The sequence below is a fragment of the Ambystoma mexicanum genome, chromosome 9, assembly GCF_040938575.1.
Source record: "Ambystoma mexicanum isolate Mex_15411 chromosome 9, UKY_AmexF1_1, whole genome shotgun sequence".
NCBI lineage: Eukaryota > Metazoa > Chordata > Amphibia > Caudata > Ambystomatidae > Ambystoma > Ambystoma mexicanum.
In genome coordinates this window covers 652,005,716-652,025,014 of record NC_090931.1, presented here as the reverse complement: position 1 = coordinate 652,025,014, position 19,299 = coordinate 652,005,716, and the positions used below count along the sequence as shown (strand labels likewise).

General features: G+C 48.5%; 1 protein-coding gene across 14 annotated transcripts in view; it reads left to right on the top strand.

The window, feature by feature from the left end:
• LOC138488440 (apoptosis-inducing factor 3-like) overlaps positions 1 to 19,299 on the top strand; it is a 1,275,087-nt gene that overhangs the window by 329,667 nt on the left and 926,121 nt on the right. For 13 of the 14 annotated variants that reach the window (XM_069615395.1, XM_069615389.1, XM_069615394.1 and 10 more), the window contains one exon: positions 11,784 to 11,855. The exons of the other annotated variant lie outside the window; for it this stretch is intronic. In XM_069615395.1, coding sequence (XP_069471496.1) covers positions 11,784 to 11,855 — 72 coding nt within the window. The remainder of the gene's footprint in view (positions 1 to 11,783; positions 11,856 to 19,299) is intronic. 14 annotated transcript variants of the gene reach the window in all.

Genomic DNA, 19,299 nt, shown 5'->3' with positions numbered 1-19,299 from the left:
GAGATGGACCCAGATGGCTCTTCGGAGTTCCTGGCGTCAGGCTGTGGACCCGGATTCCAAGCGGATAATGATTCCGGATTCCATGAGAGTGGACCTGGATTGGTGGTCATCTCTCAGCAACCTGTCCGGGGGGAAGGGGGGTGGAAATGTTTCAGGACCCAGCCCCCACGGTGACGATCACGACGGACTCCTCCCTTCTTGGGTGGGGTGCGACGTTAGATCTTCTTCAGGTCTCGGACCTCTGGTCGCCTCAGGACAAGCTCCTGCACATAAATCACTTGGAGCTCCTGGCGATCTTCCTAGCGCTCAGGGCGTTCAGACCGCTCATTGTCAACAAGGTGTTCCGCATACGCACGGACAACATGGTGTCAATGTATTACATCAACAAGCAAGGGGGAACGAAGTCTCCCCCCCCTCGTGGACCTGTCCATCCAGATATGGGAGTGGGCCGTGCTTCATGGTGTCTGGCTGCTTGCAGTGCACATCCCGGGCCAGCTGAATGTCACAGCGGATGCCCTCAGCCGGCGGGCGGTGGTCAGCTACGAGTGGGAATTGAAGGCAGAGGTCCTCTCATGGATTTTCTCGCGTTGGGGCACACCGGAGGTGGACCTCTTCCCTACGGCGAAAACCTGTTTCAGTAAGGGGTATTTCCATCCACCCATAGTTCCTGTAAGGAGTGCTTGGGAATCTCCCATAAGTATAGTCCCCTTTCCTCCATACGCCCGCCCGCCGTCCCCTCTAATAAGGTTCCTCTGTTATTGTTAATGGGTCTTTGACCGGGCGATAGAAAAGGACTGATGCGCGATGCGCGGGGCGGAGCCAAGGTGGGCGGGGTTAGGGCCGCGTGCTGCGCCCCGCGCAAGAAAGAGAGGAAGGACACATTTTTGGAAAAATTTGGATGCTTTTTACAAAGTGCTCCGGTCCTGTCCCACAGGACGGAGAGATGTCCCATAAGTATGGAGGAAAGGGGACTATGGACTAGGAGTAAGGTGGTCACTACGGTGAGTAACCTGGTAAATCTTTAAAATGCTAGACAGACCTCAACTGAGTCTCATCTCCAACCCTATTCCGGCGAAGGACTGGATGTACCATTTCTCCATGCTCTTCTCAAAGCCCATTTTGCAAGCCATGAAGGCTGTAGAGAACTCGTGCTCAAATTGGAATTTTGAAACTGAAAGGGAAGACATCCTCGCTCTAATTAAATCGTCCAGCAATTCCAGAGCTGCGGGTCCTGATGGACTCACGAATTTGACATTAAAACAATATCCAGAGGAATGGGCAACTTTTTTACACCAACTATTTCTACTGGTGAAAACAAAACACAGTATTCCGGCTACCTGGACGAAATCAATTGTTCCCATCTTCAAGAAGGGTGACAGGTCTGTGTCAGCAAATTACAGACCTATCGCCCTCTTGGATGTTATTGGTAAACCTTTTGCGGCCTTGATTCTGAACCACCTTACGGCCTGGAGCTGGGATTCCAAACATTGGGATGGCTGGCAAGCAGAGTTTGAAAAAGGAATTGTCACATCGTTGAACCCTTTTCTGATAAACTACCTGAAACTGAGAACGGCAAAAAAGAACAGTTAAAAACGTATATCTCGCATCAGTGGACTTGTCATAAGCCTTTAATTCAGTTAATCGAGAGAAACTTTGGCAGAAGCTAAAGGACTGGGGATGCCCTACTGACATACGCGAGATTATGGAGGCCCTTCATAACAATACAAGTATTCAGATTAAGCTGAATCAAAAGGGTGACTTGTCAAACTCCATCAAAACAGGAGTGTGCCTCAAGCAAGGGTGTCGACTAGCCCCAGCTATCTTTAAATTATACTTCGAAGGGATTGTGTCTTCTGACGTATTCCTTATCTTTGATAATACGTTTCCAGCTTGCTGGCCTCGGAAATGTTTTCTGTAGAGGGCGCTGCGCATCGACATCCGCCGAGTCGATGTCCCTCGACGGCCACCGTATCGGCGCCGACATCACCATTCCCATAAATAGCCACGCGCGGCGTCCGTTGCTCATTTTCGTTTTTCCGCGCCTCGTGGGGCCTCGGAACATCGTTGCTCAGTTCAGTCAGATAATCTAATCTACATCTACTCGAAATATACCAACTCATTCTCGATGGCATCTTCATCGGAACCGACAACGGCGCGATCCGGCTTAAAAATGTTTCGAGACTGCAGTAAAAAAATGTCAATAACGGATCCACACAGGATCTGCTTGTGGTGCTTGGGAGCTGAGCACCATTGTTCGGAGTGTGAGGGACTGCATGTCCATGACGGCGAAAGCCTTGAAGGAGCGCAAGGGGAAGCTCGAGAGAGGTAAGTCAGTGAAAACCTCCTCGAAAGTTTCTTCGGTCAAGGCATTCGTCTCCTCTCCGTCGAAAACATTCCCATTCTAGATCTCGAAGTAGCTCCCACCATTCGTCGAGATCAAGACACTCAAAGAAGAGACGTCGAAGATCCCCTTCCTCGTCTTCTGTTTCCCCAGAAAGGGTCTCCTGCCCCACAAAACACAGCTCTCAGGCTGAGTGGGAGGAATTCAGGAAGAAAATGTTAAGCGTCTTCGAGAAAGCGGCCTCGTCCCCCTTGAAGACAGCTGAGGGGTGATACCCTGGGTGAAAAACCCAAAAAATCAAAACGCCGCGAGTCGCAGCACCCAGCGAAACATTCCACCCGAGAGCACCACGGGCCATCGGGTAAAAAGGCACCGTCTTCGCCGTCGTCGAAGATTCCTTCGACGCATGGATCGGCACCATCAACGCCGTTGTCGAAGGGTTCTTCGACGCATCGGTCGATCGACTCGACGCCATCGTCGACGCCGATGAAAGAGAAGACCACGGCTACTCCACAGCCAACGGTGATTCAAAGAGCCTCCGGCATGACGCCAAGACCATCGTCGATCTCCTCGAGTAGGATCCCGATCCTCTCGAGTTCTTCGAGGCCTCTTCCGGTTTTCTCGATGCCGTTTTCGGCGCCTTCGAAGCCTGTCACATCGGCGTCGACGACATTAACGTTTTCTCACCCAATAATGACGAATTTGGCTCCTTCTGCCTTAGAAATGGGTTTTATACCATTTCAGAGGTCGGAGTACCCTGGATTATCTTCAATTTATGAAGAAGGGGAAGATTCTGACCAGGAAACCTTCGAGTTGCAGAGGACCACACTACCTGTTTCAGAGGATTTCACCTGTGAGGAAAGGAGGTTGAAAAACCTACAGGAGTCATTACATGAGACAAGTGGGCTGGACACTTCCCAGAAGTGGATTTTGTTAAGCCAGACCCAGGGGAACATGCCGAAACACCATATAGAACCCTGATGGCAAGAATTATTGAATTCATGGGTTGGTCTGCGCCTTCGCCTGTTTTTCAACAGGATGACCTGACAGACATATTAGCCTTACAAAGAAAAATTGCATCTAACTGGGGAAACTCCTGAAGTTATCCCTGCTGTCAACAAAAGATTATCAGCCAAGTATAGGGTAGCTGATGCTGACCCTGAATACTTATCGAAACACCCGACTCCAAAGAGTCTGGTGGTCCAAGTGGCAACTTCATCAAGCAGCAGGACCGCTTACCCTACTGTCCCACAGGATCGAGATGACAAGAGGTATGATTCTATGGCAAAGAAAGTTTTCTCTGCTTCCAGTATGGCGTTGAAGTCCATCAACGCCACCTGTACACTCGCCAGGGTCAGTCACACACTGTGGGAGTGTGCTTAATCAGCGCCTGACTGCATACCCGAAGGAGAGGAGAAGGAAGCCTTCCTTAACATTATTAAAGATGGCAAGGAGGCCATGTGCGAGTCACTTCAAACTGGCATTGATTCCGCTGACAGTATCAGCAGGGCCATGGCGGCAAGTACAACAATCCGCAGGCATGCTTGGTTGCATAAGTCTGGCTTCGCTCCAGATGTACAGGCCAGACTTTTGAATATGCCCTTTGACGGCTCTTCCTTATTCGGAAAAAAGGCTGATGACAGTCTGGAAAAGTTGCAGACATCTAAAGCAGCAGCAAAATCTTTAGGAGCTGCTATCCGCCAAACTCCTTTTCGCCCCTCAGGAACCTCTGGGAGAGGAAAGTCCTTTCGCCATTATTCCGCATTCGTGAAAGGCAGAGGACAGCCGGCTCAAAGAGGCCAAAGAAGATCCACCCGAGGTGGACGGGTCAAAGGTACTAAGGTTGCAGCAGCAGCAGGTGCCTCTTTACCCTCAGCGTCTGCATCAACTGCCCCCAAACCACTCTGAGGTCTTTCCACACAAGACACCTGTAGGGGGCAGGTTAACTCACCATCTGACTGAATGGCAGGCTATAACGTCAGATGCTTGGGCATTGGAGACAGTTGCCCAGGGTTACTGCCTACCCTTTCTACTTATCCCTCAGTCATCCACCGGGGAACAGCTCTCTAAAAGTTCCAGATCCGCTCCTCTTGCAGGAAATTATAGACCTGCTAGAGAAAGATGCCATAGAACCGGTACATGTAGCGGACAGGAACAAGGGCTGGTACTCCCCCTACTTTCTCATACCAAAGAAGGACTGAGACCCATCCTGGACTTACGAGAATTGAACAAGTTCCTCAGGAAGGACTAGTTCAAGATGGTAACTCTCTCTCAGATCCTTCAGGCCCTCCAGCTCCAGGACTGGCTGGTGTCTCTGGACCTTCAGGATGCTTATTTCCATGTGCCAATCCATCGCAAACACAGGAAATACCTGAGGTTCGCAATTGGCGACTCATTATCAATTTCGAGTTCTGCCATTTGGGCTGACCTCCGCCCGAGGGTCTTCACCAAGCTAATGTCGGTAGTGGCGGCGAGTCTAAGGAGGGAAGGGATCCACGTCTACCCCTACCTAGACGATTGGCTGATCAGGGCTGTATCTTCGGAACAAGCTCAGACCCAGCTAGATTATTTCTGCCACTTCCATCACAAACTGGGTTTCTCCCTCAATTTAAAGAAGTCACAGATGATACCATCACAGAGACTCCAGTTCATTGGAGCGGTCCTGGACACTTCCCTGGGAAAAGCCTCGCCACCAGAGGTGAGGGCTCAAGATATTCTGCAGATGGTCAACAAGTTTCAAAATGCCCAACGTCTCCCAGCCTTCGACTTTTTGAGGTTGCTAGGGCTCATGGCATCCTGCATCTTCCTTGTGCCAGAGGCTCGCCTGAGAATGAGATCTCTTCAGTGGGCACTGAGAACTCAGTGGTCGCAATTCTCAGGAAGAATGACAGATGTCCTCCGGATTCCGGACAAAGTAGCCCGCGACCTTCAATGGTGGGCCTATCCAGAGAATATCTTGAAAGGAGAACAGTTTTGGCAACCATGGCCGGAGATAACAGTAGTCACGGATGCCTCACTCGCGGGGTGGGGAGCACATGCCAACGACTTGACCATCAGCGGTCGTTGGTCTCCATCTGAGTCCAGACTACACATCAACCTATTGGAGCTGAGAGCGATCAGACTAGCGCTGAAAGCTTTCCTGCCATCAGTACCGGGGAGAAATGTCCTGATAATGACGGACAACACGGTGGCCATGCACTACCTCAACAAAAGAGGAGGCGTAGGGTCACTGCCACTGTGCAGAGAGGCAATGCAGCTCTGGTTTTGGGCAATTCGAGAAAGAATTTCTCTTTCGGCAGTCCACCTAGCAGGAGAGAAGAACTTGACAGCGGACGCTCTAAGCAGGTAGAGCACAGTCTCCCACGAGTGGGAGCTAGCTCAGGAAGTCCTTCAAGAGATCTTTGCCCTTTGGGGAACCCCTCAGGTGGATCTGTTCGCCACAAGCACCAACAAGAAGTGCGATCTGTTCTGTTCAAGGGAATTTCCCCCGAGAGGAGCTCTAGGAGCCGTGTTCGTAGTGGACTGGGAGTTTCCACTCCTCTACGCATTTCCACCAGTCCCTGTTATTCCTCAAATGATCAGGAGGTTGAGAAGATTCCGGAAAACCATGATCCTAATTGCCCTAGACTGGGCCAGGAGAATGTGGTACCCGGACCTTCTAGATATGTCCATCTGCCCTCCAATCCGTCTTCCACTTAAAGAGAATCTTCTCTCGTAGAAGGGAGGTCAGGTTCTCCATCCAGACATCAAAACCCTCAACCTTCACGCTTGGCTTCTGAAAGGGTGAGGTACAAGGATTGGGATCTCCCTGATGACGTCATGGAGGTGTTGCTTTCGGCCAGAAGGCCAGCAACAAAGTCTTTATACCGCTGCCGTTGGAACAAATTTTGCAGCTGGTGTAGAGAAGGGAATATCGACCCTATGGGGTTACCCCCCCTATACCCCTTTTAGACTTGTTTGCCACAAGCCAAAACATGCAATGCCCAGATTTCGCATTCCGGTTTCCCCAACACAGGTCCAAGGGGAATGCCCTGTGGATGAACTGGTCAGGGAAATCTGCCTACACTGTTCCCCCAACACCGCTACTGAGCAGGTTGGTGGACAAGATGCAACAGGAAAAAGTGACACTAATCCAAGTTGCTCCTATGTGGACGAGATAACCTTGGTTTCCACATCTGCGCAAACTGGCGATGTGTGATCCAATCAAACTCCCGTGCCCCTACAACATGCTCATACAGTACGGGGGGACAACGTTCCACCCACACCATCAGTCTATGAACTTGGCAGCTTGGCTCCTGAAGTCATAGAATTTGGCCATTTAAAACTACCTCAAAGGTGTATGGAATACCTCAAGGAGGCACGCAGACCAAACACCAGACACTGTTATTTTAACAAATGGAAAAGATTTGTTATATGGTGTCAGTCAAAAAATATAAACCCAATAGAATGTACTCCATCACACATTCTCCATTACATGCTCCACTTAGTAGACTCTGTGCTAGTATTTAGCTCCATCAAGGCTCTACCCGTGTACACCATTTCTCAAAGCAAGGTGTCCTGGTGGAAATCCCTGTTATTAAGGCATTCATGGAAGGAGTAAAAAGATTTTACCCTCCCATTTCAAACTCCCCTCCAAGGTGGGACCTGAACGTGGTACTTGCAAAGCTCATAGGACCTCCCCCTCCCCATTTTGAGCCTATGCACAAATGCAGCCTTAAACACCTTACATATAAAAAGGCTTTTTTGGTGGCCATCGCCTTCATAAGCAGATTCAATGAACTACAAGCTGCCAGTGCAAGACCCTTTCTTTGTTATCCACAAAGACAAGTTGGTATTAAGAACAGACCCTAGGTTTTCACCTAAGGTCATAGCTACGTTCCATGTCAGCCAGTCCATTGAACTACCAGCTTTCTTTCAAAACCCTTGAAGCTGAGCTGAGAAAAAACTCCATACATTACATGTAAGGAGGGCGGTTCTTTACTATGGTAAACAAGACACGACGATACGAAAAACAGACCAAATGTTTGTCTCCATGGCATTTGGCAGGGAAAGTGATCACGTTTCAAAAAACACCATCTCCAGATGGATAGTAAAATGTATACAACTCTGCTACTCTATCAAACAAGACTCTCCCTTTCACACCAAGAGCTCACTCTACCAGGGGTACAGGAGCTACTCTGGCATTCATTGCAAATGTCTCGCTGGACGCCATTTGCAAATAAGCAACATGGAGCTCATTACATGTTTTTACTTGGCATGACTGCGTTGACATACATTCGAAAGCAGATGCACAAGAGGGACAAGCTGTGCTTAAACATCTATTTGCAACTATACCTTCTCACAACCCACCACCTTCTCCAGACACTGCTCGCTAATCTATGCATAGAATGTGATCCTTAGAAGGGATACATTACTCACCGTAATTGTATTTCTGATGCTTGTATCTGCTTAGATTCACATACGTCCACCTGCTCCCATGTGGAGTTGAAGGTGCATAGATGTTTCCTTGGCTTTATCTGCTCTCATCTGCTTTATTACATCTGTGCTCACGCTACATTTCATGCTTCCTCATGTCCGAAACAAAGCAATCTGAGGGACCTTGACGCGTGGAGGACCATGGGTACAGTAGACATTACACAAGGGATAGTATTACTGGCACGCCCGGTCGACATGCCTGTTCGAGTTTCAAAACCAAATGCAATAAATAAATAACAGTGATTGTGCAGTTTATAAGTGTATGGAAATTATTTCTGCTACGCAACAGTTATTTTAGTGGGTTTATTAAGTGTGTGAGTGTAAAATAGAAAGCTAAATTGAGCTTTAAAGGAAGTGAAGTACAGTGATGATCTCAAACGCTACCAATATTACGCCACTGGTAATCCTACATAGACTCCAGTAATATAATTGGATAAGAACAGTCTATATACAGAACAGTGTGATGGTAAGAAGTCATGTCATCGCATAGGTACTTTGAAACTAAATGGCGCTGCATCACGTGCACATGCCATTACACAAGACACCATTAAAAGAAATATGGTAGGTGTATCTATTCATCAACAAATGGAATGCCATTGAAGGTTGAGAATCATTTACAATCGTTAAACTAATTGGCTAGTCATTTGTGCTCTACACTAGTAACATGATGTATAACAAATGGATCAAAATGGTTAAAGATCCACAAAATGTCTTGACTCAGTGACAGTATGCCAAGGTTGGTTATGTTTAATTTTGACATGATACACTATCTAAATAAATGCATGCATCTCAAGTGAGAATAAATGCATGTTAAACTGATTTTTTTCATAAACAGTGAAAATATTGATCTAGGGCCTCTTCTTGACAATCATTTGCAATGCATTTTAACCATAAGGTTCGTATTTTTGATAATTTATTTATCTTTTAACTAGAGATGTACAAGCTATAATGAATTTTAATTATAGAAAGATCAACATTATAATATTAGATTTAATGTATTTTAAGACTACCATTGAATAGATATTTTGGAGTTAGTATTTGATTATTCCAGATTAAGTTGGGGAAAATTAGTAACTCAAGTATTACATAATTGCAGACATTTAGGATGGCTGTGGCATTAAAGAATTGCTCGTAAATCGAAATCTTGTGACATGTAGGCAGTAGAATTGAACAGGATGTTTGGGCCTCATGCCCAAGGAAATTCATTATTAAAGATATTAGATCATTGTTTTGATATAAAAACTGGACTGAAATGGGAATTTGTCACTGAAATACTATTTTGGAATGTTTAATGTTTCTGGTGTTCTAAGATTGTTGTAAGTGTATTGTGATGTTTACTGTTGAGTGATGTTTTTGCCTTAGCACATATGTCCCTGTGAATCTGTTTTTTAATTGAATTTGAATGTTTTTTGGGTTGGAACTAATACATGTGGAAATAATAATGACAAAGTGTGGGACACTGGGAGGCCTGGGTCGGAGAGGTTGGTCCCTTGAACCAGCTTCAGGCGGGGTTTCAAAAGGGTATCAGCACAGTGGATTGGTGCTTGAGGTTGCGATTACTTTGTGATGAAAATGTTTCCCGAAGAAAAATGCCTATTTATGCAGTCTTTATAGACCTTAAGACAACATTTGGCACAGTCCCGCAGGAAAGGCTATGGTAAATTTTGTCAGACCTAGGTATTCCTTATAATTTACAAAATGCCATTGTGATCAGGGTAACGTGGCGAGGATACATTGTGGGACAGATGGGGCTCTGTCAAGGAGAGTGAACTCTTTTGCGTGTGTATATAAATGGTGTAATCACCAATCTCCTGGCAATCCCTAGTGATGCCCCCTGTACCGGCGCGAGACAGGATTCCTGTTATGATGTGCGCTGACAACGCAGTCCTTCTATCACTGACACCTGGTGGACTGCGCAGCCAGATGGACATTTTCTTAGGCTTCTGTACCAAAACTGGCCTGACAATTCATTCCCAAAAGACCAAGGCCATGGTCCTAAGAGGAAAAAGTGGGAAAAACCCTTGCAGAGTTGACCTAGCATTGGATGAAGTGTGAATCGAGCAGGTCAAAACATGCTACTACCTGGGTATAAGAATTAAGGAAGACTGTACCTGGAGGCAGGATTGACGCTGACCAGATATAGGTGTGTAATAGCTAATTTTGCATGGGGTGGGCTTATCGTGTGGCCTTGGAGGCCTATAATGCCCAGGCACGACAAGCTGCTGTTTATGGCGCAGTTATGGGATAGTGTAATGTTACCCATGTGTCTGTAATTAAAAATAGATTTCTGAAAAACCGATTGGGCTTACCCATCCCCACTCCAAACTTTCAAATCTTACTCGAATTGGACTTGCAGTCCATTGAAAAAGCCTGTAGGGCAAGGTTATAGAATAGTGTAAATTTGCTCAAATATCTAGGGGCAGTGCAGGATGTAATAGCACAGGAAGGAGGAATGGGCTTGACATGGCTAGCGTTCCTAAGAAAGGAATTTTAAGCTCTTGGCCTCCTGGATCTCTGGGCCCACCCTGCGACTATTAATGCAACTTCAAAGGCTAAGGTACACTGTGCTATTGGGGCTGAAAGAATAGCAGAAATCGAAAGAGCCTGCATGTATCATCTCAATTTAGTACATACTGGGCCATGAAGCAGTACTAGGGCTATGAAGACTACCTGGTGCTAATTTATCCCAAGGCGATGAGGTCAGTGAGGTCCAGGTGGAATATTAAACGTAGTCCTCTTTGCCCCTTATGCTCAGGTGCTAGAGAAGACACAGTTCAATTCTTACTTTTGTTCCCCATGTATGCTGACCTTATGAGAAATACAGACCCAGGTCACTACTACAGCCAACGCTATAATGCTTTGCCTGACAGCCAAGGACCACCTTGCAACATTCACCACAGGATGGTTCTTGATTAGAGCCTGGCGAAAGAGGACGAAAATCTGTGGATTAGTTGCCTAATGTAAGTAGTGACTGTCCGTTCTCGGGATTAATCACTGCTGAAGGTATTCTATTCTATATCTGTAAAAACTTAAACTTTGAACCTTTCCTAAATGGGCCTTAGTTAAAGGGAATGCCCTTCATTAATCCTAGACCCTTGATGGGTTTGTGAATGGGCTTTTGTAGCTGATATGTTGATTGCTTTAAAGGAATGGGTAATGCTTTGTTGATTTCCCCTCTGGTTTCATTAGGGCTACAGAAAGCTCCTTAGGAGGGGAGCAGTTGCCGTTTTAATCCAAACTAGTATGCACTTTAATCACACTGGCACTTCTTGAAGTTTACTGTTTAATAATTGCTTGAAGGTAATGGGAAATTGTGTTTTAAACTTATTTATTCTCTTCTAAATTTCTGTGATTACTTTTGATTTTACTATAGGCTTGTTGTCTTTTATGCTTGCTGATCTTGAGATGTTATTGTGTTCTTAAATATATGCTGGCTTTTATGGTAAAAAAAGTACCGAAATAAAGCTGAATTGAAATGAAAATACTGAAAAATCTCCAATCGGGCCCAAATATGGAGAAGAAGCTGGAGCAACCCTGCTTGTGAGCTCCAATGGAAAAGGCAAAACCTATCCCTATGCCCACTGTGTATAGTGGCAAACTGCCTGATGAGGCTCAGGAATCTAATACTTGCTTTTCCCCATATTGGTGGGTTTGGGGAGGGGGCGGGGGGGGGGAGTATTTGTCTCCACATACGTTGAAAACAACCAATTTCTTGGTGCCTAAAAGTATAGCTTTGTTGGTATACAGTTCTATGCCTGCCTTTGAAGTAAAGGAATCATAATAATAAAGATACAAAATTGCTTGATTAGCTTCTGTTAAAGCCTTTCACTTAAATAAGTTTAACAATAAACACATGTTTATTATTTGTGTTGCTTAAAAAAATGTCTGTTGCAAAATATGAAGCAGACATAGGATTAGAATGTGAAGAAAAACGTTGTTTAATCCGCATTTGTATTTTGCCTTCCAGTGTACCAGCCTTCTGTGAGCCTGGCAGGGAAACAGTCTTCATTTTGAAGAAAGGACAATCTTTGCAGAACAGGTTACATTTATTTGATATTGTTTATTTCAGTTTTAGTTTTTCTTCTTCTGCCAGCGTGTTGTCTTTGTAAGTACAAAATAATAAAGCACAGCATTAAAATATATTCAAATCTTTTATATGTATGCCATTTTAAAGGTGCAGCAACCCCATTCAAAATGTATTTTTAATTCACTGCAAAAGCATGGTGTACAAGGTGTCTCCATGCTGAAGCATTTCAGTTTTCACGTTTACTCTTCAGTTTTGAAATAATTGTTATCACATTCCTTCTATTTCCCCTGCGCAATCCAAATAATGGGCATGTGTCTTTTATTCAGTTCATGTCTACCTGTTTTAACACAGGTTTATCTTTTATTAGTTGATATTTGGATTTAAAACATCTTTTTATTTCATTTTATATAAAAGGCAGAGCTCAATTTACTTTTAGTTTTTGGAAACTAAATAATCTGGGAAGCAATAGAGTGCTGCCTCTGTATCACCATAAATGTGTCATTTTAAACCAATATGGTTGGTATACGCCGACAATTTCATCTTGTTGGATTGCACAGTAGTATGATTGCAGCATCTTTTGTCTGCGTTTGAAGGTTATGCGACCGCCAAGTTTCTAAAAATGAACGCAAGCAAAACAAAAGGGTCTTGCTTTTTCTAAAAACAGACAGAACAAAAGGGGTCACTGGAAGTTGAGTGGGGTCTCTCTCTCTAGAGGGTCAGTGATTTCATTTATTTGGGGATTTCTATTTCTAGTCTTTCGAATCATCTAAATTTAACTAGCTTTTTTAGGCATATATCTGAGACCCTTGCCTCACAGATGATTTACATCAAGAATAAATATTGTAAGTACTTTATCATACCGATTATCAAATATTACATTGGGAATGTTATCTCAAAGCTAACTTACGGTGTGGAAATGTATCCGGTATGCGTTCTGAATGTTCTTGAGAAAATGGAAAGCGTTATTGTGGCAGAAAGTGCTGGATATACCTAATGCTATTCCAAATGCTGCCATTAAATACGATTTAGGCTTAAGTTCAATGAAGGCAAATGGGTCAGTGGAAAATGTTGTTTTATTACAAACTTCTGGCTCCATGTCCTCATTCTTTGTGCACAGAAATGAATGTGGTTTTGACTGCAAATAAAGAGAGGATAGTGGAAGCAAATGCAGAGTGCTGTGATGAAGTCTTGTCTGGCTTTGGTAAAACTAAGACTGATCCGATTGCTGACCCTGATAAGGTCAAAAGAGATTTGTACCAAATGGACTGTTGTATTACGATTGATAAGTTCCATAGTTATAAAAGTCTGCTATATCTGGAGACATGAGCACAAATGCCTGGGTACACCTGCAGCGCACTGGAAGATCTTCCCTAGTCCTTCGGCCAGACTTGACTTTGTACGTTTGTGGTGGAATTTGTATTGCACACGTGAAATCGTGCAAAAACGTAAGGAAATTAACCTGGAATCGGCAAATTGTCATTTTTGTGATGTGCCTGAGGCAGTGGAAACCATTGAGCACTTGCTTCTTCATTGTGTTGATTTAAAAAGCAATCATATTGTTTTGTTTTAGTAATTATCTCAACTCACAGAAGATCTCACTCCTTTCCACTTTTTGGAAGGAGTGTTTAAGTGGTACCCTAGTTTCTTTGTAGTCTAGATCTTGAATCTAGACGCTCGGCTTCTTAGTAGGTCTTTCTAATTTAATTTTTTATATATATAACTGTCGAATAGGTGTACATTTGCATGTTATGTTCCCAAAGTTCCTATTCTATTGTGAATCTATATATGATGCCCTTGCTTTGGGACTTTATATAATTCAGGAATGGGCTCTGGCAGTGAATCATGAAGAAGAGCCGTTTTCACAAACAAGCTTCTCCCAAAATGTAGTATGCCACAGCTGTAGATCGGGAATTTCCCAATGGCAGGCAATAACCTTGCCACTAAAAATACTTTTATGATGAGAGAGCTCCTCCTCATAGTTCAAGGATAAGCTTTCACATGGGTGATACCAAGAAGACAAAGCTCTGGAACTTTGGGGAAAGACTTATTGGTTATCTCATTTATTGCTCTTCATACTTTATCCCAGAATGTATCTGCTGAGGACATGTACACCAGTTATGTAGATGTGGTCCAGCACAGCTGCATCCTCTCCAAGAAAGGCCTCATTTGTCCTTCCTAGAATATTTTTACTTCTCCAGCATGGGGTCTGGCATGGATTCACATGCTCATGAATATTCCCCGTCGTCAGGCCGGGAATCCTCGGTATAGAAAAAAATCAGTATCAGTTTTGTTTCTGATCTGTCTTTCTTAGTAGTAACCAATCACTGGTCTCTGGGTTATACTGCCCCCAGCCAATGACTGCCCTCTCCCTAAGCCCCGCCTCTGGTAGCCGTCCTCAGATTTTTACCGCACGTTCAAGTGTTGGGAGTCTGTAGCTCTCTAGCTTTTGCTGCATTTTCACGCTTTTTTCAGGAGATTTTTCTCATTTTTCGGTTAAATAGAGCCTCAAGCTCCACCGTTTCTACATCCGATCAACGGGGATCCGTTTCGGAGTTTTCTACGCCCCTCAAGGGTGAAGATTTCGCTGAGTTATGCTTTTGGAGGATTCCAGAAGTTCCGAGGCCTACCCCGGACATGGCCCAGGAGAAAGGAAGCTCGACGCCCGGGAAGCTGTTCAGGACCTGCCCTGGATGCCAGCTTCAGAGTGTTTTCAAGTAGGACGAGCATTCGTTATGCCTCTGTCTCCATGAGGACAAGACGCACACGGAGAAGGACTGTGCGTTTTGTGGGAACATGTCGGAGCGGACCATGAAGGATCGCCACCTTCGTCTCGCCAACTGGCTGGAAGGGAAGAGCCCGTCAGGCGAGAAGAAAAAAAAGAAGTCCGAGCGGTCTTCTAAGTCCTGTGAGGGCACCCTGGCGACGGGGGCCCAACAAAAGGCTAAGCACCGTGGGTCCGCGGGCACCGGGAGTGCTGAACGGTCAGCTCCTTGGCTGCCAGGCAGGGCGCATCCTCCCCGGTGCCATCAACCATGAGCCAACGCTCTGGCTCGGGTAAGAGGAAGTCCGAGAACCCGGCGAAGCTTCTGGAGATGCCCCGGTCGATCTCGAAGATTCTGGCAGAGGGGGAGCGAGGCTCGGACCCTCCCCCCAAGGTGAAGGCCCCAGAAGGTGACAATGGCCTTAATTCACCCTGCTAAGACCTCAATTGAGGATGTCGCCGCGGCCCTGGCTCAGCCTGTGGAGGCTACATCAGTGGAGGCGACCTAAGGACCCAGAGTCTCCCTGCCACCGCGGAGGGAGTTGTCTTTCAGGCCCATTGAGAAGACCCCCACGAGGCCTTCGTGGATACAGACACGACCTCTGAAGAGCTCATCGAAGTTGTGGAAGAGGCCCAGCCCATCGGGAGGGATCCCGATGAGGGCGATGACGAGAGCAATGGTGTTGCCGACGAGGCTCCTCAAGAGCCCTCGTGCCCGTCGTTTCCAGCGCCGCAGGACACTTCGGCGGCCATTTTGTCAGCGATTCAGTCCTTATACTCGGAGATAAGGACAAGGTTGCCCCTCCCCCCGACGGAAGTACCTGAGCCAGACCCGACGGGGGAACCGGAGCCAGGACCTTTGGAAAGTCCACCTCTCCCACCTCTGCGGCATGCTCTGCCTTCCCCCGGTCTACTATCCACGGGGGTGATGCAGGCACGGACACGGCTATGACAGGTACAGATGACGACGGAGGCGACAACAGGACGTGTCCCCCGTCGCCCCCCTGCTCGGGCGTCCCCGCCCGACGAGATTGGATCCTTTCATGCCATGATTTCCAGGGCATCCGAGCTCTTCCAGCTCTGCCCAGAAGAGAAGGAAGGGTTCCTTTACCAACGGCGCGAGGCTAAAAGGAAGACTGTCCTCGCCGTACCGCTTCTTGATGACATCTGGGATGAGGGGCTTGCCCTCCTCAAGAACCCTGCCACGGCGGCGGCCAGAAGTAGTACCGGGTCCCGGACGCTGCCCCCTTGTGCCTTCGAGCGCAACCTACCCCGGATTCGGTCGTCTCGGCGGTGGCAAAGAAGAAAGCTGGGGGGGCATCGGCCTCGACATCAACTTCCCCGCCGGACGGCGAAGGCAGGAAGCTGGACACGATGGGACGACGGATCATCTCATCCGCATCGACGACTATCAAGGCGGCCAACGCCCTGGCTATCGTAGCCCGCTACGACAGGGAGTTGGGGTTCAAAATCGCCCCTCTGTTGGACTTCCTTCCGGATGCCAAAAGGGCTGAGGCCCTTGAAATCCCACAGGAAGGTGAGATTGCTTCGGACCACGCCATCACGGTGGCAACGGACATCACTGACACCGTTTTCCGTCAGTTGGGCAACAGCGTTTTCTTGACACGAGGATGGCTCAAGGCCACGGATTTCCGCCAGGACGTACAAACCAAGGTTTTGGACATGCCCTTCGACGGGAACAACCTGTTTGGGAAGGCAGTTGATGAGTCCCTTCAGGCCTTCAAGACAGACACAGAGACTGCCCGGGCACTGGGAGTGCTCCAACAACGACGGCCGTCCTTTCGGAGCTCCGGAGGCAGACAAGGTGCCTCCAAGGGAGCCAGCAGTGGCTCCTCCACGTTCCGCCAAGCGGCAAGATCTTCGTCCCAGGAAGCCTACAGGGGATGCGGCAAGTCAGGTGGTGCCCGTCGTCGTCGACAGGGAGGTCAACGAGGCAAGGCGGCCTCCAAACAAGATTGAACCGACCGTGGGGTCAGGCCCCCACCGAAGCACCCCGGTGGGAGGCCGGCTGGCAAGGTTCGTCAGCGTGTGGGAGTCCATCTCCACCGACCGTTGGGTGCTGGACGCCCTGGCCCAAGGGCACACCCTCGAGTTTCAGAAGAAGTGCCCTTGCGTTCCACCCGTGGCCAGGAAGGAAAATCACGTCCCTCAACTACTGTTGGAAGTAAGGGCGATGCTCAAGAAGGGTGCCATCGACCTCGTCCCAAAGAGGCTTCGGGGCTCCGGAGTTTACTCGGGGTACTTCCTCGTAAAAAAGAAGACAGGAGGATGGCGCCCCATCCTGGACCTGTGACGACTGAACAAGTACATCAAGGCACAGAAGTTCCGTATGGTCACCCTCCAGCACGTGCTGGGACAGCTGGAGGAGGGCGATTTCCTGTTGTCGTTGGACTTGGAGGATGCGTACTTCCACATCCCCATTCTAAAAAGACACCGAAAGTTCCTCAGATTTGTGGTCCAAGGGCGGTACTACCAGTTCAAGGCCCTCCCGTTCGGATTGAAGTCGGCACCCAGGGTGTTCACCAAGTGCCTCGCACCGGTGGCGGCGCGGCTGAGCCTACAGGGGATCCACGTCTACCCCTGCTTGGATGACTGGCTTATCTGGGCAAGGACAAGGGAGCTCGCCGTGGAGCACACTGCGAAGACTGTCAAGCTGCTCACGGACCTGGGATTCTCCATCAACTTTCCAAAATCCCACCTGGTTTCGTCGCAAGTCGCCCTGTTTCTGGGAGCCAAGCTCGACATAGTGGCACGGCTGGCCTCGCGGTCGGAGGAAAGGACCAGGACCATTCTGGGCAAGGTGCAGTGTCTGCTAGCCACGGACATGGCCAGGGCAAGATCTATCAAGTCCCTCCTCGGGATGATGTCCTGCATTTATCTGGTGCGCCTTTGCAGGCTTCGGATGCGCGCCTTACAAGAGTTCCTCGACGCCCGCTGGGTCCAGTCGACGGGCAGCTTCGAGGACAGGATCCCTCTCAACCAGACGTTCCGTCAGGCGATCCGGTGGTGGGGTGCCCGCTCCCATCTGTCGGCGGGCACGGACTTTCAGACCCCAGCTCACCAGGTGACGGTGACGACGGACGGTTCCCTGGAAGGTTGGGGAGCGCACTCCGGAGATCTTCACGCGAGAGGCCTTTGGCTCCCGGAGGAGAAGTCACCCCACATCAACATCTTGGAGCTCCGCGCAGTGTTCTGGGCGCTCGGGTCCTTTCTTCCGTCCCTCAAGGGCAAGGTGGTGAGGATCTTCACCGACAACACCACCACGATGTTCTACATCCGGAAGCAGGGCGGAACCAGGTCCCCGGCCCTATCCAAGGAAGCCCAGGATCTGTGGCATTGGGCCGTCGCACAAGGGATGTTTCTGGTGCCTGTTCATCTAGCAGGAATAAAAAACACGATCGCCGACTCACTCAGCAGGGAGCTGCGCTCGTGCCACGAGTGGGAACTACGGCAGGATCAAGTGGATCGACTCTTCCGACGATGGGGCGAACCCCAAATCGAACTCTTCGCAACGGCGACGAATTCCAAGTGCCGGAGGTTCGCCAGCCGGTTCCCCCAGCCGAGGAGCATGGGCGATGCTTTCTCGTTCCCCTGGGACGGCCTATTTCTTTATGCGTTCCCTCCACTGCCGTTGCTGCTCCGGCTCATCAACCAGCTCAAGAGGTCCTGGTGCAGGATGATCCTCGTCGCACCGGCGTGGCCGAGACAGATCTGGTTCCCGGACCTTCTGGACTTGTCAACGTCCACACCAGTCAAGCTGCCGACGGACGCAGACAAGGAGGCGCCATTCTTCACCACAACCCGGAGTCGCTGAACTTGCAGGCCTGGCTCCTGCAGCACAAGAGTTTGGAGGGTACGACATCCCGGCCGACTGCAGAGAGGTTCTTGCAAAGGCCAGGGCGTCCTCAACTCTCGTGATACGGACGCAAATGGAAGAGGTTCTCTGTCTGGTGCCGTGCACAGAAGATTAACCCTCTGCGGATTACGGCCCCTCAAGTACTGCCGTACCTACTGTCGCTGGCCAAAGCTGGACTGGCTCACGCCTCCATCAAAATACATCTGGCTGCAATCTCCCGATATACCAGGACTACGGGACGGGCGTCCTTGTGGTCTCATCGCCTGGTGAAAGATTTCAGGAAGGGACTATTCCGATCATTCCCGCCGGTGAAGGCTCCTGCCCCGGCATGGGAGCTTAATGTGGTGCTGACCAGGCTCATGGGGGGGCCCCATTCGAGCCTATGCATTCGGCGCCTTTGAAGTTCCTGTCATGGAAGACGGCTTTCCTCGTGGCCATCACCTCCGCACGACGAGTGGGAGAGATCCAGGCCCTATCTTGCAAGCCTCCATACTTGACTTTTCATGACACGAGGATGGGGCTGAGGACGCACCCCTCCTTTATGCCCAAGGTGCCTTCGGACTTCCACCTCAACGAGCCCTTGGTGTTGCCAGTTTTCTTCCCGTCGCCTTCGTCGCCGGCCGAGAGGACTTTGCACTCGCTGGATGTAGCTAGAGCGCTGAAGTTCTACGTGGACCGCACAAAGAGTTTTCGGAAGACGTCACAGCTGTTTGTGAACTTTGGGACTGTGAATCAAGGGAAGGCTCTCTCGAAGACTTCCATTTCCAGATGGCTCTCCGGCTGCATCATGCACTGTCACCGGTTGGCAAACTGACCGC